This window comes from Geotrypetes seraphini, chromosome 2 (assembly GCF_902459505.1).
Source record: "Geotrypetes seraphini chromosome 2, aGeoSer1.1, whole genome shotgun sequence".
NCBI classification, from domain to species: Eukaryota; Metazoa; Chordata; class Amphibia; order Gymnophiona; family Dermophiidae; genus Geotrypetes; species Geotrypetes seraphini.
Window position 1 is genome coordinate 69,593,326 of NC_047085.1, and position 24,061 is coordinate 69,617,386.

The window sequence follows — 24,061 nt, forward strand, 5'->3', positions numbered from 1 at the left end:
ACTTGGAAAACTGAGCCAACCATTCTGGTGTGAAAAATGAGTTAGCCACTTGTCTGTAAAACCATCCAATTAAACGATTTAATTGTATTTAAAGCAAGCATGTACACAAGCCTTTTCTTCCTCTTCAGGCATAGAACTTTGTAGTTGAAGAGATCAGCTTCCAGTCCCATTTTAACTAAACAAATGAAGATCTAATCCTGTCAGGCTTCAACAAGCCACTAAGGAGTGTCAGCTTGAAGTTAATATAAATCTAACAGAAACTTGGTTTCTACCAAGCTCAGAATTAAACTTCAATCAGTGTACAAGGAAAACTCTTGTACCTCAGTTAGCTTTCTGGTTTGCAATTCCTTGACCATGGAAACTCCTTCTCTTCCTGCCCTGGGACTCTCCATCTTGTTCATGCTCAGGGTTTTCCATTCTTTCTACTGGACCCTGCCTTCCTGACTCAGTAGTCTAACTAGCTTTCTCTTACAGTGACCCTGAGAAGGAGTGTAATTACGAGAGACTGCATTTACTCTACTTAATCCAACACAGTCATTTATACATGTAATAACCAAGACAACTTTTTTAATTGGCCTTCTTTATCACAATTAGGAAAATGGTTTAGACCTGGGTCTTTTTATATAGTTGTAATTAGATGTGTTCTTATTGTGTAATTATATAGTTCTTATTATATGTGATTTTTTTTTTTTTTTTTTTGCCATTGTATTGATTATTGAATATACTTTGATGTTTCAAACTATGTACACCAATCTGAGCATACCAATAGACATATCACCATAACTTGGCTGTCTTAGTCTGCAAATACTGATTTGTGTATTTGATGTATTTTTATTCAGCCATTATGTAGTGAAGTATTACGGAAGCTACTTTAAGAACACTGATCTATGGATTGTGATGGAGTACTGTGGAGCAGGCTCTGTTTCAGATATCATTAGATTGCGGAATAAAACAGTAAGTTTTTTCTTTATAATATTAAAACCGTATGTTTTCAAGCAATACAAGTAGCTCAAAACAATTTTCTGCCGTAGCCAATAATGATGAATATCCTAAAAATGCATTGTAAATAGTTTCATATATAAACATTTTCATGGCCTGGTCTGTGATGTTTCATGTAGTAAAATTAGAATTTGTACTAAGAACACTGGAGATGGTTCATTTGTATTCTGTTAGAAAGTAAAGAGCATTCTGATCTTTGGATGCTCAGATCTACAAGTTTTAAAGCAGTGTTCTTCAACCTTTTGACACCTATGGACCAGCGGAAATAAAATAATGTGGACTGGCACCAGTCTGCGGACCTGCAGTTGAAGAACAGTGGGCTAAGTCGTGGGCCAGACCCTGCCCAACTCCACCCAATCTCTGCCCCAGATCCTGCCCCCATAATAGTGCTAATTGTAACACAATTTTTTATTTTCATTTTTTATATATACACACACATACATACAATATAATCATATTAACAACACATAATGGTTAATCACAAAATTAAACTACACAAAGCACACTGTATGCTTCTCAATATTCATTCATACCAGAACACAGATAACCCCAAGCAAATACGGGACCAAAAACTTAAAGTACTAATATATACAAACAAACCCTAAGATGCAAGACTCCGCATGCAGTACAACCCCAGAGGAAAAGAAACAAATGCATTTCTTCCTGAACAGACAGCAGATGTAAATCAATCACTAAAATCATTCCCCCTCCCTTTGTTGTTTCCCTCCCTCTATACTGTGCCTTAACTTCTGGCCTACTCCCGCCTGGCCATTTTATGCCGCCCCCGGTGTTGTCTTTGGGCCAGCTCCCTCTTCCTCAGTGCTGCAGTGCACAAAGACACGGGCAGCGGCTCCTCGTGCGTCCCGCACCTCATTCAGAAGCCTTCTCTCTGACTTTGTGACGTCAGAGAGAAGGTTCCCGGTTCAGGCGCAGGAAGCGCATAGGAGCCGCTACCCATGTCTTTGTGCACTGCTGCACTGAGGAAGAGGGAGCTGGCCTGAAGACAACGCTGCATCGATTGCACCGAGAACTGGTGGCTGAAGAACACTGTCTTGGACCTGATGCACATGCCGGCCCTGCAGACAGGCAGGAAATTTCTGTGGACCGGCACCGATCCACGGACCGGCGTTTGAAGAACAATGTTTTAAAGTGTTGCTTTAAAACATGAAAAGAGAAGTTAATATTTTGTAAGCCATTTCAGTCTGTTTAAAGAGCATGTATAATTCTATATGCAACTAGAAGCTGCTTAAAAATACTGGATTTGCAACATGTTGGGAATATAAAAGCTAGCATGTGTCTTGTGCAAGCTTTGAGTCCAGTTAATGTTGACCACATTGTCTAAGAACAAAAGTGTCCTATTCATTTCTGTAATGATGGAGAGCAGCAATTAAAACCGTCGTCAGTTTATACTTTTCTAGAGCAATAACTTGATTACTGCAAAGCTTTATTATATGTTGTCTGTAATGTTCCAGTAAAATGCATTCAGAAAAGAGACAGCTTAAATACTTCAAAATTATTTTGGTTAACCACAAATGGACTTGAGTTTGATTGTGGAAGCATAACATTATCCCAGTAGGAACATATTTTTTAGAAGCTGTAAATGCATTCTGTTGAATTTTTTTCTTTTAAGACATAGAGTGTAAATGTGATTTTTGTTAAAGGCATGTTAACTAGGACTCTTAATAGTCCCCTTTCTGACACAGTGGGGATTATGTGATCAGTGCCATTTATAATTATGCATCTTAGAATAGCCAGAGGGCATCTCTATATTTTAGACCAATAAGATGATTTGTGTGTGAAAGAAACATGTTTAGTTGAAAATTGCAGTTAGTAAAAAAATGAAAAAAATATTTTGGCATTCTACAACACTTTAGCCAAGAAAGACACATGTAGATGAGATAACAGAGGAAGGCATTGTGGTCAGACTGAAAAACCAATGCTTGAAAAATTAACTCTGCATTTGGGTGGCCCTGTAAATACAAGGAAGATGCATTGTTTCCATTATGTGTATATAACTGGGAAACTTTATTTAAACCAATCATGTTCTATACTTTTATTTTTTTAAATCAGTTTTTTTGGTATATTAGCTGCAAGCATAAATTTTATTTTTTTCACAATTATATAATCTAGTTTCTTGTTTCATGCAGTATCTGATGTACCTTTATAGTTTTGCAAACTTTCTTTACAATTCTTCATTAGTAGAGTTGTTCCGCTGGTAATTTTTTTCAATTTAATATCCCAAAAGAGTAAAGCAGATTTTATGCTGCTTATCCTAGAAATAGACAGTGGATTTTTCAAAGTCCATCTTAATAATGGCATATGGACTTTTAGGAAATTAGGCAAACCTTTTTTTAAACCCTGCTAAGATAACTGCTTTTATCACATTCTTTGGCAACAAATTCCAGAGGTTAATTATACGTTAAGTGAAGAAATATTTTCTCCAGTTTCTCCAGTTAGTTGCTTCATTACTTCCCCCCATAGTTCTAGTATTTTTGGAAAGAGTAAACAAGTGATTCATTTTATAGATGTTTATCATATCTCACCTGAGCCATCTCTTCTCTAGGCTGAAGACCCTAGTCGCTTTAGCCTTTCCTCATAGGGAAGTCACCCAATCCCCTTTACCAGAATTGCACACAGTAATCGAGGTGTGGTCACACCTTAGAGCAGGGGTGCCCAACACGTCGATCGTGATCGACCGGTAGCTCAGGAAGGCAATGTGAGTCGATCGCAGAGCCCATCCCGGGCTCCGTGATAGACTCGTGTTGCCGTCCCGATCTACCGGGCCTATCAGCCTTCCTCTCCCTGATGTCAAAGACACCGACGCCGGGCATTAGGCTGTTTTTGTCATTTCGGAGCGGGGGGGAGCGTGGCAGCGACAGCAGGAGCCTGAAAAAGAAATCATCCTGGCCGGGGTCTACCTCTTCCAGCAGCCTTCCTATCTCCCTCTCCCTTCTACCTGCTTCCGGCCACACCCCCTGCTCCGCGGCTCTCTTCGGCAACTCAACAGCAGCGATCGACACAAGCTTCCGACGTCAGGGCCTACCCTCTGCGAGTCCCGCTTGTTTCAACTTCCTTTTTCCACAAAGGCGGGACTCATAGAGGGAAGGCCTCGATGTTGGCAGCTTGTCTTGATCACCGCTGCTGACGAGTTGCTGAAGAGAGCTGCGGAGCAGGGGGGGTGTTGCCAGGTGCAGGTAGAAGGGAAAGGGCCAGATGCAGGACTCGTGGGTGAGGGAGGAGAAGAGAGAGAGAAAGAGAGAGGGGAGGGAAACAAAAAGAAATATTTCATACTGGACTGGGCCGGAGTGGAGGGAGGGTGGAAAGATTCTGGCTACAGGGTGCAGTAACAAAGGAAAAGGGGGGAAAGCTAAAAATGGAGATAGTGACACAAAGAAGAGAAAGGGTAAGCAGGACCTACTGAATAAGGATAGAGATACAGAGGGGACATGAAGAGGAGGTGAAATAGAGACATAGAAGTAATGCTGAAAAAGTGTGTGTGTGTGTGTGGGGGGAGATAAAGACATTGAAAGGGCAAATGGTGAACATGGGGTAAAGACAAAGACAGAGCAGAGACAAATGAAGATTCTGAAAAAGTGGTGAGATAGGGATATAGGTGAGATGGACACAAAGAAGGGTGATGCTGGAAAATAGGTGGAATGGTAATTTTGACAGACACAGAAGGGAAATGCTGGACAAAGGAGAGATGGGGCTCAGGCTGGATGGAATGGGGAGAAATGCCTTGTTGGCCCGGAACTTCCTCTCCTATGTCAGAATTGACGTCAGGGAGCGGAATACTGGTCAGCGCGATGCTTCTGCAGGGAAAGCTTGGGACGGCAGTGGCTTGGGGGCTGTTCCTCGAGGGCGAGTGGCTTGGGGGAGGGCACGGAGAAAGAAAGAAAGGGGAACAGGGAGACAGAAAAAAAAAGTTGGGGGAGAGAATGAGGTCTGGAGGAGAGGAAACATACAGGAGGCTGAAAGAAAGGAAGAAAGATTGGATGCACAGTCAGAAGAAGAAAGTGCAACCAGAGACTCATGAAATCACCAAACAGCAAAGGTAGGAAAAATGATTTTATTTTAAATTTAGTGATCAAAATGTGCCTGTTTTGAGAATTTATATCTGCTGTCTATATTTTGCACTATGGCTCCCTTTTACTAAACCGCAATAGCGTTTTTTAGCGCAGGGAGCCTATGAGCATTGAGAGCAGCGCGAGGCATTCAGCGTAACTCCCTGTGCTAAAACCTACTATTGTGGTTTAGTAAAAAGGGAGGGGGTGTATTTGTCTATTTTTGTATTTTGTTACTGAGGTGACATTGCATAGAGCAGGGGTGTCCAATGTCGGTCCTCGAGGGCCGCAATCCAGTCGGGTTTTCAGGATTTCCCCAATGAATATGCATGAGATCTATTAGCATACAATGAAAGCAGTGCATGCAAATAGACCTCATGTATATTCATTGAGGAAATCCTGAAAATCCGACTGGACTGCGGCCCTCGAGGACCGACATTACACACCCCTGGCATAGAGTCATCTGCCGTGACCTCTTTGAAAAAACCCGGAATATGAATAATTAACATTTTCTCTGCCTTTCAGTGTGCTTTGTGGTTTTTTTTTAATTTTATTGTTGGTATATCATTTTGACTTAGTCATTATAAAAGTAGCTCGCAAGCCCATAAAGTGTGGGCACCCCTGCCTTAGAGCATTATGAAAGCATTACAGCATTCTCATTTTTGGTTTTAATTCATTTCTTTATAATTTCTAACATTCTATTTGCTTTCCTAACTGCTGCACACTGAGCTGAAGGTTTCAACATATCATCAATGATGACACCTAAATATTTTTCCTGGACAGTGAATCCTAATGTGGACCCTTTTATCATATAAATGTAGCTCGGGTTTCTCTTTCCCAAATGCATCACTTTTCACTTGCTCACATTAAATGTCTTCTGCCATTTGGTTGCTTATTCTCCCAGCAACTTTGAGTAACTTTGTATCATCAGCAAATTTAATACCTCAGTAATACTATGTATACTCAAATATAAGATGCCAAAAAATGGGGGTCATGTCTTATATTCAGGTCAGTGCCAACCCGCCCCCTCTCTTGTTCCATTACACTATTCTAAAGTTTAAAACAGCAACCCATATATTTTCTATAACATAATTCTATTTGAATATTATCCATACATACATATTATCCTAGGACAAGCAGGCAACATATTCTCACATGTGGATGATGCCATCCACAGAACCCTGTATAGACAGTGAAAAGTGCACTGGCACCGTAAGAGCTTAAAAGCTTTCAGTCTACCTGCACCACACATGCGTGAGTGCCTTCCTGGCTGACAAGGGCTCGTGGTACCTCAGTTCTTCGTTTTCCGCGGGGCAAAGAAGTTGTTTTCTTGTGCTGCATTGCCTTCCCTCAGAGCGTGATATTGTGACCTTTGTTTCACAAATACATTTTTTTTTTCTTCTCGTAAACCTTTTCGCTAAAAAAAAATGCCTACCTCATATCTCGTTTAAAGCCTTGGTCTCATTTTTTTGTCCTTTCGGCGTTTTTTCCTCAGTAAAAATTGAGTTTGACTTTGCCGCTCAAATCTTCCCATCCATGTCATAGATACTGAGCAGGTTTAAAAAGTGCTGTTGGTGTCAGCACCACATCTCCATCACCGACCCGCATAGCTGGTGTATCCAGTGTCTAGGGCTGGAACATCAAATAGATTCCTGCATCCGTTCTACTCTCTGTGGATGACGCACCCACATGTGAGAATATCTGCCTGCTGTCTCTGGATAACACCTGTTAAGGTAAGTAACTGTGTTTTTTTCATACAAATATTCACTTCATACACTCAGTCCATATAATTATTATTAGAAGGCTTTAAAAAATAAAATAAATTTATATTCCGCATATCTTACAATGCTTTGCAGATTACAAATTATTCAGGTACTCAAGCATTAATCCCTAACTGTCCCAGTGGGCTCCCACTCTAATGTACCTGGGGCAATGGGAATTAAGTGACTTGCCCAGGGTCACAAGGAGCAGTGCGGGATAAGAATCCACAATCTCAGTGTGCCAAAGTTGTAGCTCTAACCACTACACCACACACTCCCATAACTCTAACATCTATTTCAGTGTTTTATAAGAGCACGAGAAACAAAGAGAAAGCTAAAGGAGGGAAACTGAACTCAATTCAGGGCTAAAACAAGAAAAAAAGGGGAGGGGGAAAATAATCTTTTGGTTGTAATACCAAAATAGATTCTTAATATATTTTAATTCTTTTCCCTATGTTCCCTTTATGATTCAGCAAGAAACATATTTTACAATTTTCTCACTATTCATTCTCTGTTTTGTTTTTCTGGCTTTTTACTTATATGTATTTTTATATATATATATATATATATATATTCATTTTTCTTTGCCAATTTCCCAGGTAAACACCATGCTATCCATATGCTCCATATATGTGCTTCCCTACCTGTCAGGCTCATGTTCTCACTAGTATACCCAGAGCAGTAAGAAAGCAGGTAGAAAAATCTACATTCAACTGGGTTTCTTTTTATGTTTGCATATATCAGTTACGTCTTATACTGTCCAGCTTAGGAAGGTTTGCCACATCCTCAGAGTTCATAGGAGCTGTGCTCCACACGAGTCTGTTATGGGCTTTCTTACAACAGCAAAGACAAAATGCCTTGATCCAACTTTGCAGTTCATGTCGACTTTACCTCAGATCAGCTCAATGGAACCTGACATCTCAGTGGTCTCAAGCATGGATCCCTTATCCCAACGGATTAAAGTCACCTCGCCTCTTTGTCAATCTCTGCAATGGTGGTTGAAACCGACAAATATCTCCAGAGGTTCACTGTTTCACATCCCTCCACATCAGAAAACACTTGCAACAGACGCCTCCATGTATGCATGGGTGGCATTGAAGGACACAGTCAGCAAGGGCCATATAGGCCTTTCCCCTGCTGTGTGTCACAGTTTTCCTACTTCAAGTTAGTTGTAGGGCTGTACTGAGTCTGTTTTGGAGATGCAGGGAGAATGGGAGTTACTATTTCTGCTGCTATCTCTTCAGTCACTTCAGATTTTCCTTTCTGCTTCTTTCCATAAGCCATTATTAAAATGGTTTGGGGGAAGTCCATTGCTTGTTTCTTGGATAGGCAGCATAAGGTCTGTTTTTCTTTTTCTGCTTGGATCTTGTCAGGTATTTGTGACCTGGATTGTCCTCTGTTGGAAACAGTTATCTAAGCATGAGAAACCTTTAAAATGTCTCAGTATGGCAATTCTTATGACTGCCAGTAGCCTGGCCTGTGGATTTTCTGTGGAATTCTGATATCTGGTGTCTTCATGCCGTTCTTAGTCTTTTTGACTGGTTGTAATCATGGGTATGCAGCCAGCAGATAGGCTCAACATGCTTGGCTGCATTCCAAAAGTCACATCTCTAGCTTAGTTACATTTTGCACATTAGGGCACCAAGCTGGCTCTGTATCACATAGGGTTTCACATTTGGCAGAGGATGCAGGTCTTTTGGACCTTACTTCTGACCAAGTAAGGCTGGGCCCAAGATGAACTAGGGGGGTCTTTTGTAAAAAAAAAAAAAATTAAAATTAAAAAAGGTGATTTCTATCGGCCATTATATCTGTGCTTCCAGTTGACTGCAAGCCTCCTTGTGTGACCCTGGATGTGTGTCATGAGTCCAATTATGAGTCCAATTATTACCTTCAGGTCCAATTATGGCCTGCATATGATCAGGAGCAATGAGGGGCTAGTAGACTTCATTTTTCTTATTGTAATGTTTTTCACATAGTTTGGTCCTTCCCCCCTCCCCCAAGGTTGCAGGAGCTTAGTTCCAATGGTTATTCTAATCGAAAAAGAAAAAAAAATGTAGTTATTGGGAAGAGGTCAAGCCTGGACCTCTGGTCTACTTGATATTGAAGGCTGGTTTATGTTGATGCTTGCCTGAGTCTATGTTCACAGGAGCCAACTCTGGGGGTGTTGTAGACGATTTACGCTTCAAATATTGAGCAAACTTCTTCAAGTGGTCTTCAGATGGTTAAAAGTAATGGTCCCATCCTCTCAATTGGGGTGGACTGTTGGCTCTTACAAGGGTTAACTCTACTTGGTGCTGGTTCAGCATTATATGTGCATAGGTTCCACCTTATTGCATTCGGAGCAGCATCGCCTATTTCTCTGAATGGCGAATACAGTATTTCTTAGCTGAAACCTGGACATCTCAGGATTTGTCTCTCTGCTTCTTCTAGCAGTTCAGCTTGGCTCCATCACTGGAAGCAGAGCAAGCTTCATCTAGCAGTTTGGCTTGGTTCTAAGCTATGGCTTAGAGTGCCTCTGTGTAGCTCTGGAGTAGCGTTATATGTTAAAGATCATATTAAAGCCACATAATTGCAGGATCTGCAGGGCAAGGAAGAGGCACTGTCGATCAATTTGGAAAGAGGCAATGGTAACTATATTTACATTGGTGTGATATACAGGCCTCATTCATAGATAGGACAGATTTAATAGTAGACATTCAGAATATATCTAAAAAAGGGGAAGTTTTACTAATAGGTGATTTTAACATGACGGATGTTGAATGAGGAACCCCTATTGCAAGATTCTTCTAGAAGTAGGGAGATCCTGGATTCTCTACAAGGAGAACTGTTCCAGCAGTTGGTAATGAAACCCACGCGGGAAGGGGGTCATACTGGACTTAGTGCTTACAAACGGGGAAAGTGTTTCTGATGTTACAATGGGAGATCATCTGGCATCCAGTGATCACTGCATGTTATGGTTTAATATTAAGATGGGTATAGAGAGGGGGATTACATTAAGGAATTGTTGGCTTGATGGGAACGTCTGGAAGGAGTGGAAATGCAGTGGACAAAACTGAAAGGAGTAATTGTAAGGGTGACAAACCTTTATGTGGGGCAAGTAAATAAAAGTAAGAGGAAAAGAAGCCACTTTGGTTCTCAAAAGTAGTAGCTGAGAAGGTAAGGAATAAGAGGTTAGCTTACCTGATAATTTTCGTTCCTTTAGTCTCAGCAGATGAATCCAGGGTCCTGCCTTTTGTTTGTTTATGTTAATCTTTGTTTTGACTTTGTTCCATAGGGAGTGGCCCTGTGGATGGCCTGGATGTGGATTCAGCAACTGTGAGGAGGGAGTTATTTGCCGACTAACTTTTTGCATTGATCCTGCTGCTTTGTTATGAGAAACACTGGCTAACCAGTGAGTTTACCATCCTATATATGACACTTTTGGTTTATCTGTTTCTGCCTGCTGATGGATGGTCATAACCCACTTGTCCCTGGTTTCATCTGCTGTGACTAAAGGAAAGAAAACTATCAGATAAGAACAGAATTTTACCTTTCACATACAGCTCCTCACTATCTTACCTGTTCTAAAATGAATTGGGGAAGTAGAAAACCCTGAAAATCTTTTTAAGAAAAATTTATTGATATAGAAGTCTGCAACTTTAATATAACTAGACCAACATGAGTGGAAATTAAATTCTTGTGATATAATCTTTATTGGCAGTTATTCTATTCAGTAGCCACATTAGTTTTTTGACACAACTCAAACATGAACAAAAGCAGAACTCAATAACAGTTGATGTTTTCTAGTATAGCATCAGTGTTCTCCCCTCCCCCTTCCCCAAGAACCAGCCAATCTCGAACCACCCCTAAACAGTGCATCCCCAAAGGGTGAGAGAAGCAGTCAATTTCTCAAATTATCAGCGTACCTGCATAAATTATAATACTATGTTATGTTAATCAGGTTTACTATTCCACCTTTACCTATTCAGTTCAAGGTCGAATTGGTTGTAGTGTAATTGTTTTTGCTGAAAGTTGTTCTTCTTGTCTCATAACTCGTGAGTCTTCTATTACATATATATATTCAAGATTTTATGTAGCCACTCCAGTTTAGTTGGGGGTGATCTATCTTTCCATTTTTTGGCCAATTACTCATTGTACAGCTACTAGGAGAAACTGAATGTCATATTATAAAATTAGGAATTTACATTTACATTGGGCACTCCCACCTCAAGACAAAAATAGCATATTGCAGTGGGAAGTGGTGTTCCTTCCAAGTTGTGTGTTTGTGCACATGGGTCAGAAAGGGAGCATACACGCCTAGCAACTGTACACACAAACTTTTTGTAGGTTTTCTTTATTATAAACATGATCTATACCATACACATGTCAAGGCTGTGCACAGAATGTTTTTCATGCATACATAGGCCAGCAAATGTTAGAGAGAACATTGGTGGGAGGATATACTTCATTGATGGATTCAATGAACCTCTGTACCATAGCCTAGTATAGTTGAGTAGTTGGTCAACCCTACCACATAAGATCAAAATCTCCTATTGTTGGACCCCTGCAAGCAAAGTGGGGAGAAGCCAGCATCTGTCCCACTTATGTATCAAAGCAGGTGATATACAATCACAACAAGATTTTCAACTTCACCATTAGCAAATTGGAGAAATAGATACTTTAAAATAACCGGCCCAAATTTGCATCTAAATGTCCTGTTCTTGTTCCCCCAAAACTATCACCCACTGTATTTGATAGTTATATGGTTTGGGATGATAAAGTTTCATGAAGGTTATATGTAACAGTGAGATAAGTTTCCTTGTTCCTATGTCCTTGAAAACAACTTTATCCACCCCTAAAGGTCTCCTCAGGAAGTTATCTTTATGTTATCCTAGGACAAGCAGGCAGCATATTCTCACATGTGGGTGATGTCATCCAAGGAGCCCCAGTGCGGACAGCATTAAAAAGTGTACTGTCATTTTAAGTTTTAAGAAATTTCGCGACTGCCTGCACCGTGCATGCCTTCCTACCTGACATAGGCTCGTGGTACCTCAGTTCTTTGTTTTCCATGGAATGAAGAAGTACTTTTTTGACTGGACTCCTTTCAGTCTGCGTTGCCTTCCCCTTTTTTTCTTTTCTTTTTCTTAGTTTTTATTTCAATACTGTTATTTTCTCTACTATTTAAAAAAAAAAAAAAAAAATAATAATAATAATAATAATAAAAAATATATATATATATAAATATAAAATTTCCTTTCATTTTTAGTGGGGTTTTCCCTCGGCGGGTCTCTCAAAATTAAATTCAATCTTGCTGACAAAATTTTCCCATCCATTTCGAAACCATTAATGGGTTTTAAGAAGTGCTGTAGGTGACAGAGGCCTATTTCCATCACCGACCCTCACAGTTGGTGTTTACAGTGTTTAGGCCCTAAACACCGAGTTGAAACGTGTACTCGGTGCTCTTCCTTACAAAAGCGCTCCATTAAAGTCTGATGCATTCAACAGGAGAAGCTGTTTGGCTCAGCCATAGACACTGACAAACCTTTGGAGCCATCAACATCGGGAGATTTTACAGCATCGGGGAAGCCAGCTAAGAAGCCATTTGCTTCCCAGCAAGCGTCGCAGGTCTCAGAAGCATTGAGTCCCTTGATGCAGACCAAACAGTGACCCTATTGTTCTCCATTATTGCAACTTACATAAGAACATAAAAATAGCCTTACTGGGTCAGATTAATGGTCCATCAAGCCCAGTAGCCCATTCTCAGAGCCAAAACCCAAGGTGTAGCAATATTCCATGCTACCAATCCAGGGCAAGCAGTGGCTTCCTCCATGTCTCTCCTTCATGGTGTGCATCCTCATCGAGGTCACCCACTCCGAGACAAGCTGCTGCTCCAATGGTACCAGCCAATGAGCCATCAGAACCGGTGCATTGCATCCTCATCGAGGTTACCCACTTCGAGACAAGCTGCTGCTCCAATGGTACTAGCCGATGAGCCATCAGAACCGGTGCATGCTTTCAAGGAGAATCTCGATGAGTTCTTCCAGAGGGAGATTGGTGATATGTTCATATTGCACTGCATGCTGGTGCTTACATCAATTCCCTCGGTATCGACCTAGCCTGAGCATAGCACTAAGAGGACTCAAGGCACTAAAAGGCTGTCAGCTATCCATCGGAACATAGAGCTACGTTTCATGGATCTTCCACAAGGCATTGTCACTTCCTATCTTGACGACATTTTGCCTCCAGAAATTGATCCTCGCATCGATCTAACTCCTCTCATCAACGTTCTTCATCGAGGCATCAATCCACTACTTTGAAGCATTGACACAGCATTTGACGCAAAGAATCATCGATCTTCATCGCGTCGGTCTCATGCTTCGAAGTGTAAAAGGGATACTCATTGATCCTTGTCATCTTCTTCATAGGATCAGTACCGAAGATGTTGCAGAACTTCCCTTGCACATCGTTCTCCTCAACGTACAGCTTCTCCAAACTTCTCTATGATTCAGATTTGCATTCTGACTTAGAGTGTGAATTTGCTTTATCTGCGACTGTCTTACGACACCCCTTCAGAGCAGTCAACACAGAAAATACCTCCTAAAGCAAAATCTCCTACAGAAAGACTTTCCTTTATTAAATATATTAGGCAGCTTAGCAAAGCCTTACTTGTCAAATTGGAAGCTGACCAAGTGCTGAATACTTGGAAGATTTAGACTATGATGAGCCTCCCAAGGAGCTCCTCAGGTTACCGTTACATGGCATTCTCAAGGAGATGCTTCTCAAAAATTGGGAAACACATTTAACTATCACAGTAGTTCCAAGAAAACTTAATTCCATTTACAGAATAATTTCTTGTCCAGGGTTTGATAAACCACAACTTCAACACCAATCATCGTTTGTGGAATTAACCCTTAAAAAATAATTTAATTCAAAAGTTTATGCCTCAGCAACACCAGGGCTATGGACAAGTTTGGACGTTGCCTTTACCAAAATTCTATGCTGGCGAGCAGAGTCCTTAATTACAATTTCTACATGTCCTGTTATCTAAAACAACTGGTAAAGAAATTGCCTATCTTTGAAAAATATATTCCTTCACAACATCTTTAGGAATATCAGGACACTATTTGCACTCTTTCACAGACTAGAAAATATTTAGTGAGGTCAGCCTATGATGCTTTTGAGATGTCATCTAGAGCATCTGCTATGTCAGTGGCTATGAGACGCCTGGCGTGGTTGAGTCTCAGATATGGACATCAATCTCCAAGATAGATTAGCCTATATTCCATGTTTAGGAGAAGAACATTTTGGCGATTCCATTGAGGCAGCCATGCAAAAATTGAGGAACATGAAAAGAATTGGAATTCTTAGGTTGATGGTCTCGACTTCTCGTTCCGTTCTCACAAGAGATTACAGTCACATCATCGCTTCATTAGTCTCTTCAGTGGTAGATGAAGTCTTCAAATCTTTCAAATCCCTCCACATCAGAAAGTTCTGACCATCCAAGTATGCTTGGGGAGCTCACCTGGACGATCTTCGTACACAGGGTTACTGATTTGCTCAAGAGCAACAGTTCCACATAAACCTCTTGGAACTCAGAGCGATTCACAATGCTCTGAAGACTTTTCAAAACAGTGTATTCAGTCAAGTCTTCCTAGTACACACAGACAATCAAGTTGCGATGTATTTCGTATTTCATATTTCTTTATTTATACTCCGCCTTTCCCAAGGCGGGTCACAGTAAAGTACCTACACAAATAGAATCACATACAATACAAGAAATCAAACATCAATATAAAATAATAATAATAATGTAAAGCCTCCTAAATTACAACGAGGCTACCAGTGCCTCGCATCAAAAACCTATAAATCAAGTTTATGTATTACATAAACAAACAAGGGGGAACAGGTTCTTTGATTCTTTGTCAAGAAGCTGAGAAAATTTGGAACTGGGCTATTGCTTGAAACATATTTTTAAAAGCTGTCTATGTCTAAGGAGCGCAAAATACTCTTGCCGACAAGCTCAGCAGAATTCTTTGAGCACATGAGTGGATGCTCAACTCCACAATCTTGCTTCAAAATATTCTCTCTTTGAGGGATTCATCAGATAGACCTGTTTGCGTTCCCTCTCAATCACAAGCTGCCTCAATTCTGTTCCAGGCAATATTCTCCTCATCATCTGGAGGCAGATGCCTTTCTCCTGGATTGGACAAAGAAATTCCTTTATGTGTTTCCATCAATTCCTCTTATTCTCAAAATGTTAGTCAAGCTCAAGCAACAGTCGGCCACCGTGATCCTCATAGATCCTCGTTGGCTCAGGCAACCGTGGTTCTCCTTTCTACTTCAGTTCAATGTCAAAGATCCAGTACCCCTGCAGATCTTCCCATCTCTTCTCACGCAGAATCAAGGGTCTCGTTTACATCCCAATCTATAGTTGTTGCACCTAGCAGCCTGGTACCTCTTGGGATAACCTCAGCAGATGCTGATCTTTCTGATCCTTTCAGACTCATTTTAGATGCATCCAGAAAACTGTCTACACAGCAGTGCTACCAAGAGAAGTGGACACAGTTTTCAATGTGGTGTACTGTTTATCGTCAAGATGCCTGTAATCAAGAGAACTATTTCCACATGGTTTCCTTATGTTATGCTCAGGCTGGGCTGCAGCTTGAGGTCATGTAACAGCACATAAGGTCTGAGCTATGGCAGCTTCAGTTGCTTTCTTACGTTCCCCTCCCATTGATGAGATCTGTAAAGCTGCTAATTGGTCCTCATTTCACATGTTCATGTCTCACTATTTTCTGGAATCTTATTCCAGATGGGATAGTCACTTTGGCCAAGCAGTATTACCAAATTTATTCTCTTAATGGCCAACTCTCACTCCATCCCATTGCAGTAAGCTGGGGAGTCCCACATGTGAGAACATGCTGCCTGTTTGTCCTAGGATAAAGCACAGTTACTTACCATAACAGGTGTTATTCGGGACAGGAGGCAGATATTCTCACAACCCACCCACCTCCCCTGGTTGGCTTCTTAGCTTATGGAACTGAGGTACTGCGATCCTACATCGGGTGGGAAGGCACTTGCGAATTTTCTTAAAACTTAAAGTGATAGTACACTTTTTAATGCTGTCTGTATTTGGGCTCCATGGATGACGTCACCCACATGTGAGAATATTTGCCTGCTGTCCGGGATAACACCTGTTACCATAAGTAACTGTGCTTTCAAGGTTTGAGGCAAAGATTGAAAGATCGGTAGCTGCCTGATGCAGCTCTCTTCAAATTTCGATTAAGAGATGAAAGTACCATTTTCAAACAGATACAAAAAAACTGAGGGTATGTAATCTCTTCTCCATTCTTCCCCAGTGAGCCCTGTCTCTTGTTCTTATAAAAGATTGGGATGAATTAGGTATAAAGGGTGAAACAGAGTGTAAGGTTAAATGGTCATTTTTCTCAGCGGAGGAGGTGAATAGTGGAGTACTAGGACTAGTGCTATTTAACATATTTATAAACCATCTGGAAATCATAATGACAAGTGAGATGATTAAATTTGCAGATGACACAAAAACTATTCAAAGTTGTTAAAACACATGCGGATTGTAAACATTTTAGGAAGGCCTTAGAGTCAGACCAGTGGTCCATCAAGCCCAGTATCCTGTTTCCATCAGTGGCCAATCCAGGTCACAAATACCTGGCTGAAATGCAAATAGTAGCAACATTCCATGCCATCGATCCCAGTGCAAGCAGTTTTGTTTGAAAAATGCAATAGCGTCAATCTGCTCACCTATGTGTATCTCATGAGATGTGTATCCATGTTTAAGGCTTTCTGCTCCAATTTGATTTTCGTTACTGCCTTAAGATCTCCTTGGAGAAGTTTTAACTCTTGGAGCATCTCCAGAAATCAGTCTTAGTCAAGTCTACAGTGGGATGGTCTGCTCTTCAGGTCGTTCTCTAGTTGATCTACTGAACTTAGCCAGTTCTTCATTTTAAGTGCTCCTCTCTTCTGTGGAGGAAAGTATGAACAAATTTTGATCCCTTTACTTAGTTGAATCCCAGGCTTTGCTGCAATGAAGCAGGTCTTTACATTGAACAGGAAGGTATTTTTCATTTCAAGGGATAGTCAAATGGGGGGTTCCCCTTTTCTTTTCTCCACTTCTGCACAAATTGTCCTTGGGGACTACTCACTGTCAGAGTGGCGTTTACTGGATCCTGAAGCAGGTGTGTGTCACTCAGTAACTTAGTAAAATAAACCTGTCAGGCATTTCATTGCCCTGTTAGCTGTCCTTGCTAATGGTAGTTGCAGTTCATTCTGAAGCCTAATGAGCTGTTACATGCTACTAAGCAGGCCTTGGACTGAAAATCATAGCTGCTAATTTGTTCCTCTTTGCCTGGGCCATGAGAAAGACATGAGAAAGATATAAAGAGTTTCCCCCCTTTATATCGTGACTCTGTTTTGCCTTTTAGCTGGGTTTTGAGCAGCGCCATATGTGTTGATTCAGTTCTTCTTTTTTCATTTTCACCACTGCCTCTTTCATCCCTATTGGGTGTAGTGCATTTGCTACTGTCATTGCTGTATTCTTTTGGCTCCCGTGCCTGCTCACATTAGCTGTCACAAGGAGATAAAAGGGAAGATAATTCAATAAATAAATAAAATAATTGAGCAATCAACTCTGAAAATATTCATGACTACTTCAATGCCATAATAGCATCTAGCAAGATGGATTTGAGTCAATAATTTCTAAAAAAAAAATATATGTATGTGTGTTCATGAAAAATGTTGATTTCAACATTTTTCATGAACACATACATATATATTTTTAGAAATTATTGACTCAAATCCGTCTTGCTAGATGCTAATATGGCCTTGAAGTAGTCATGAATATCGTCAGAGTTGATTGCTCAATTATTTATTGAATTATCTTCCCTTTTATCTCCTTTTGTCAACTATTACTTGATTTTCAGGGATGATACGCACTTAAGGCCTTACTACACATCACATTAGCTGTCACAGCATGGTTTTGCTTTGTTTGAATGCCATTAGACTAGTGTTAATTGTTTTGTCTACTACTAAATAACCACAGAATCCCCAGTTTTGTGCTAGTTGTACAATTCTTGGGTCAGGGGACCATCTTTCAGGGTTCACCAGCGCCCTCTGATGGAAGTTAAAATCTTCCTTACAACTCATAAAGATGAAGTTAAAAATGATAGTAGAAAAGTGGCGTAGTGGTTACAACAGAGAGTTAAGGGAAGTCAGGGTTCTCACTCACACCCTTTGTGACTGTAGCAAGTCACTTCCCAGTTGCTTCAGGTACAAACTTAGGACCTCATTTCTTTTTGTGTGTTAATTGCACATTAAGGTACTTTAATCAAACCATACTTAGTAAGCAGGTACTATTGAGAATAGTCACTTTTGATAATTACTATGTGTTAAATCACATTAACATGCATTAATGCGTACTAACATGCCCTAATGCTCATTAGTAAACAAGGCCCTTATATTGTAAGCCTCTTAGATATGTAGCTGAAATATAACTTGTCTTGAGTATGAAGAGGGGCATAATGAAAATCAAAGTGCAAACAGAACACACAGATCTTTTCTCTGGTATGTGGTAGAATCAGATTATTTCTTAACCAACTTAAAATTTTCTGTACAGTCTAGGGCAGTGGTTCTCAACCCTGTACTGGGGAACCCCCAGCCAGTCGGGTTTTCAAGATATTCCTAATGAATATGCATGAGACATATTTGCTTGCCTGTCTTCTCCATTATATGCAAACCTCTCTCATGCATATTCATTAGGGGTATCCTGAAAACCTGACAGGCTGGGGATCCCCCAGTACAGGATTAAGAACCACTGAGTGAGGAAAATCTTGACAGTACCATACTCCACATTATGACAGCTTAACAACAGCTAGTGTTTGAACTGAAGTTTTAACATTAAAAAAGATAATTATCAGTATCTGAAAAAAGACAGATGTGTTTTTCAGCTTAGTGTTAGCTTTTAGAATGTTTGCAGTTTCAGAGGGAGGCAGACGTTTACCTTTTAGTTTGTATTTCTGGATGCGCAACTTTATGTTGTGTAGTTTAACATACACACAGTATCATAATTTGTTAGATGTCAGGTTTCCAAATTGTTTAATTCCACATATAGTCTACATCTCCACTTTTTATCATTGCTTGTGAGATTTCTACATATGATGGAATCTTTTGCTTAATTTCCTTAACCAGATTGGGGGTGTGTTGTTTGCAAGTCTGTACCATGAACATAAGAATAGCCTTACTGGGTCAGACCAATGGTCCATCAAGCCCAGTAGCCCGTTCTCACGGTGGCCAATCTAGGTCACTAGTACCTGGCCAAAACCCAAGGAATAGCAACATTCCATGCTACTGATACAGGGCAAGCAGTGTCTTTCCCCCATGTCTTTCTCAATAACAGACTATGTACCTTTCCTCCAGGAACTTGCCAAAACCTTTCTGCTCTTGTCAAAACGCTATCTGCTCTTACCACATTCTCTGGCAACATGTTCCAGAGTTTAACTAGTCTCTGAGTGAAAAAAAAATTCCTCCTATTGGTTTTAAAAGTATTTCCCTGTAACTTCATCAAGTGTCCCCTAGTCTTTGTCATTTTTGACGGAGTGAAAAATCGATCCACTTATACCCGTTCTGGATTTTGTAGACTTCAATCATATCTCCCCTCAGCTGTCTCTTTTCCAAGCTTGAAGAGCCCTAACCATTTTAGCCTTTCCTCATACTAGAGGAGTTCCATCTCCTTTACCATCTTGGTCGCTCTTCTTTGAACCTTTTCTAGTGCCATTATATCTTTCTTGAGATAAGGAGATCAGAATTGATCGCACCATGGAGCAATACAGGGGCATTATAACATTCTTAGTCTTGTTAACCATCCCTTTTTTAATAATTGCTAGCATCCTGTTTGCTTTTTTGGCTGCCGCTATACATTGGGTGGAAGGTTCATCATATTTTCTACGATGACACCCAGATCTTTTTCTTGGGCGCTAATCCCCAAGGTGGACCCTATCATCCGGTAACTGTGATTCAGGTTATTCTTCCCAATGTGCAGCACTTTGCATTTGTCCACATTAAATTTCATCTGCCATTTGGACGCCCAGTCTTCCAGTTTCTAAAGTTCCGCCTGCAATTCTTCACAATCTGCATGCGTTTTCACAACTTTGGACAGTTTAGTGTCATCTGCAAACTCACTCGTCTTTCCAGTTTCCAGATCATTTATAAATAAGTTAAATAGCACTAGTCCCAGTACAGACCCCTGCAGCACTCCACTGTTTACTCTCCTCCATTGAGAAAGATGACCATTTAACCCTACCCTCTGTCTTCTATCCGAAAACCAGTTCCTAATCCACAACTGAACTTTGCCATCTATCCCATGACAATTTAATTTTCTTAGGAGTCTCTCGTGAGGAATTTTATCAAAAGCTTTCTGAAAATCTAGATACACTATATCAGGGGTCTCCAAAGTCCCTCCTTGAGGGCCGAATCCAGTCGGGTTTTCAGGATTTCCCCAATGAATATGCATAAGATCTGTGTGCATGCACTGCTTTCAATGCATATTCATTGGGAAATCCTGAAAATCCGACTGGATTCGGCCCTCAAGGAGGGACTTTGGAGACCCCTGCACTATATCAACCGACTCCCCTTTATCCACATGTTTATTCACACCTTCAAAGAAGTTAAGCAAATTGGTGAGGCAAGATCTCCCTCGGCTGAAACCATGCTGACTCAGTCTCATTAAATTATGTTTGTCTAAGTGTTCCACAATTTTATTTTTTATAATCGTTTCTACCATTTTGCCCAGCACTGAAGTGAAACGATTATAAAAAATAAAATTGTTGAACATGTACAGCACCACCCACTGGCTCAGTAGATGAAAGCCAGAGTTCTCCTGATGCAATTTTCCTCCCACAATCCTTTCTGTTGCCCCTTTGTTTTGGTCTTCTAGCATGTTAAAGTAGAATTCCGATGCTTTGTGCCTCTGTTCAGCATGTGGCTGGTGGGGATTCATGTTGTACAGCTGAAGTTTGACAAATTTCAATGAATGCATCTGACAGAGGAAAGTGTATTAGGGCTTGAAAGGAGACACTGGCTACGGTCCTGAGGGATTTAGATGATTTGTTGAATCTTAATCACAGAAACAATTTGTGGATTGAGAAGATAATAGAAGGTTGCAAAGACCAGAACTACCCAAATATTTAGGGCAGGCCTCAACAAGTTTTCTTAGGATCTAGGATCCAGACTTGAAACAATTGGCATTGTATTTTTGTATGTACATTTTAAAAACTGTAATCTTTATTATGTTTTAGGAATAACAATCGAAGAAACAGTTTCTAAACATATATCAATAAACCCAAGTATAAACATGAGTTAATATGAGTACAGAATGATGTCCCCATCCCTTCCCCCCACCCCAGGCTCCAACCGCATTCTTCTGTTCCTGCACTATATCTGCCCCTGTTCTTTGACAGCAAAGAAATACAAATAGATTATGCAGACTGAGTGGAATGCAACTATCCCATTTGACATTTGCCATATTTCCTCAAAATGGGTACTTTTGCCTTTTAAACAGCAAACAATTTTCTCATACTCATATTTTATTTAATCACATATAGGTTTCTAAGCATTCCAAGTGAGGCCCTGCACTTCTTTCCAGTGCCTGGCAAAACCCATTTTAGATGCCAGCAACAACTTTACAAGTTCACTTTTCTTATGGTATAAAACTTCCAGTAGGTATCCCCAGTAAGCAACTTAGTCCATCTCGTGATATCTGTCCATAACTGTCTCCCAGAAGGATTTTGCTTTTGGGTATTCCCACCATATGTGTTCATAGTTCTTCCAGCAGTCGCCAGCTCATTGCCCTTCTGCTGATGTGTGCGTTTGCCTATCTGATGTCCAATATAATCAAGTTAGCAACATGTATTGCATCTGTTTATAGTTAGTGCAGAGCATTGTGGGTTGCTATATGCCTGCTCCCAAAATTTCCCCCTTAAGGATTTACCTAACTATCTTACCCAAGCCAGAATATGATCTGTAAAGACATAGTATTTGCTTCCTAGTCCCATTTCTTTCCCTCAGAACTCTTAAGTAGAAATGACCATTCTACAAGGTCAAGTGCCTTTTTTGGCATCTAGATCTAAACATGTAGCTTTTACATTAAACCAGTTAATATAGTCAATAAGATCTATAGCATTTCTGGCATTATTATTGAGCAGCCTACACTTCACAAATCCTGTTTGGTCTCCATAAATTAGATGGAGAAGCAACATCTTCAGGTGGGAGGCCAGGACTTTTGCAAAGACTTTTATATCTGTGTTCAGGAAAGCTGTTGATCTGTGGCACATAATATTGAGTTATTACCTGTTTATCTCAGGACAAGCAGGCAACATATTACATTACATTACATTACATTAGTGATTTCTATTCTGCCAATACCTTACGGTTCAAGGCGGATTACATAAAAGTTTTCAGAGATTACATAAAAAGTTTACATAAAAATTTACAGGAATAGCATAAGAGATGTCATAAGAGTTACATAAGAATTACCAAAGAGTTGTCAAGATCTTAAGAACATAAGAACATAAGAAGTTGCCTCCACTGGGTCAGACCGGAGGTCCATCATGCCCAGCGGGCACCAAAGAGTTGTCAAGATCTTAAGGTGGTAAGTGATGGGTAAATAGAGGCATTTTAGCATTAGTTGGGTATTTAGAAGTGGGGTTGAGGTAGGAACTGGTCGTGTTTAGGTAGGAACTGGTCGTGTTAGATAAGTTTTATGTATTTTTTGAAGAGTAGGGTTTTAGTATCTTTCTTGAAGGTTTTGTAGTCTGTGGTCGATGACAACAGAATGGTGATTTGTCTGTCCAGTTTAGCTGCTCTGGTGGCTATTAGGTTGTCATATAGTTTTTTTCGTTTGACATTTTTGGATGGTGTGTGTGTGAAAAGTGAGTGGGTTCTCCTATGCCTGGATGAGGAGGATTGAGTTAGTCGGTTATTCCAGTAGGTTGTGCTTTCTCCGTTAATGGCTTTAAATAGTAGGCAGTAGAATTTGAAGTGTACTCTTGCCTGTATTGGGAGCCAGTGAGAGTCATGGTATGCTTCTGTGATGTGGTCATATTTTTTCAACGAGTAGATGAGTCTTAGGGCTTTTTTTTTTGTATAGTTTGTAATTGTTTTATTGTGGTCGCTGTACATGGGAGGTAAAGTATGTTGCAGTAGTCTATTAGTCCAAGGATAAGGGACTGTACCAACAGTAGGAATTGTTTCCTGTTGAAGAATTTTCGGATTTGTCTTAGATTTCCCATGGTCACGAATGATGCTTTTATTACCTTGTTTTAGTGTGGGTTGAATAGGGTATGAGATTGAGTTTATTACTTGGTAGGTGACGTCATCCACAAAGCCCCAGTATGGACACTTTAAAAATTCATCGCCACTTTAAGAAATTTAGAAAGTTTGTGATAGCCCACACCGCGCATGTACAAGTGCCGTCCTGTGCAAGTGCCGCAAGTGCACGTGGCTCCTCAGTTCTTAGTTTTCCATGGAGCTAAGAAGTCGCGTTTCTTAACGTTCTTCATTTTTTGCCTTGCCTTCCCGCTCACAAGTTTCCTTTTTCTTCTTTTTTATTTTCCTTATTTTTCCCTTGGTTTTTAAAGACATTATAAACCTCTTCGGGAGTTTAATTTTTTCCCTTCGTCAGCCATCTGGCAGGTTGATTGGCAGGGCCTTTTTTGCGCTTCAGCCGTCGAGTTCAGTTTGGCTGATGTGGTGTTCCCGTCGATGTCCTGCCCAGTAATGGGTTTTAAAAAGTGCGGCCGGTGTGCTTGGACTATTTCCATCAGAGACCCTCACACCTGGTGTTTACAGTGTCTGGGTCCAGACCACCGGGCTGTTCAACTCTTCAGAAGCGCATCATTAGAAGCTGCATTTTACAACAAGAAAAGTTGTTCAGTGTTGACATGGAGGTAGATTTGTCTTTGACACCATCTACATCGAAGGCCACAATGATGAAGACACTGACACACCGCCCAATGCAATGTCACAGATCATCACTTCATCTGGTAAGCCAGCTAAAAAGCCAACAGCTTCCCAGACAGGGTTGCAGGTCATCAAGGCATCGAGCCCATTCATGCAGACCAAGTGAAAACCCCTTATGCGACTTGTTCTAACATCGAGGGGTGCATTGTCATCTGAGTCATCCTCTCCAGAACGAGTTGTGGCACCATTGGTACCGGCGACAAAGCCATAGGT

The 24,061-nt window shown here is 40.6% G+C and overlaps 1 protein-coding gene across 3 annotated transcripts in view; it reads left to right on the top strand.

Annotated features, from left to right (window-relative positions):
• The window catches only part of STK3 (serine/threonine kinase 3), a 331,931-nt gene that overhangs the window by 57,945 nt on the left and 249,925 nt on the right, over positions 1-24,061 (top strand). For all 3 annotated transcript variants that reach the window (XM_033934587.1, XM_033934585.1, XM_033934586.1), the window contains exon 4: positions 840-954. In XM_033934587.1, coding sequence (XP_033790478.1) covers positions 840-954 — 115 coding nt within the window. The remainder of the gene's footprint in view (positions 1-839; positions 955-24,061) is intronic.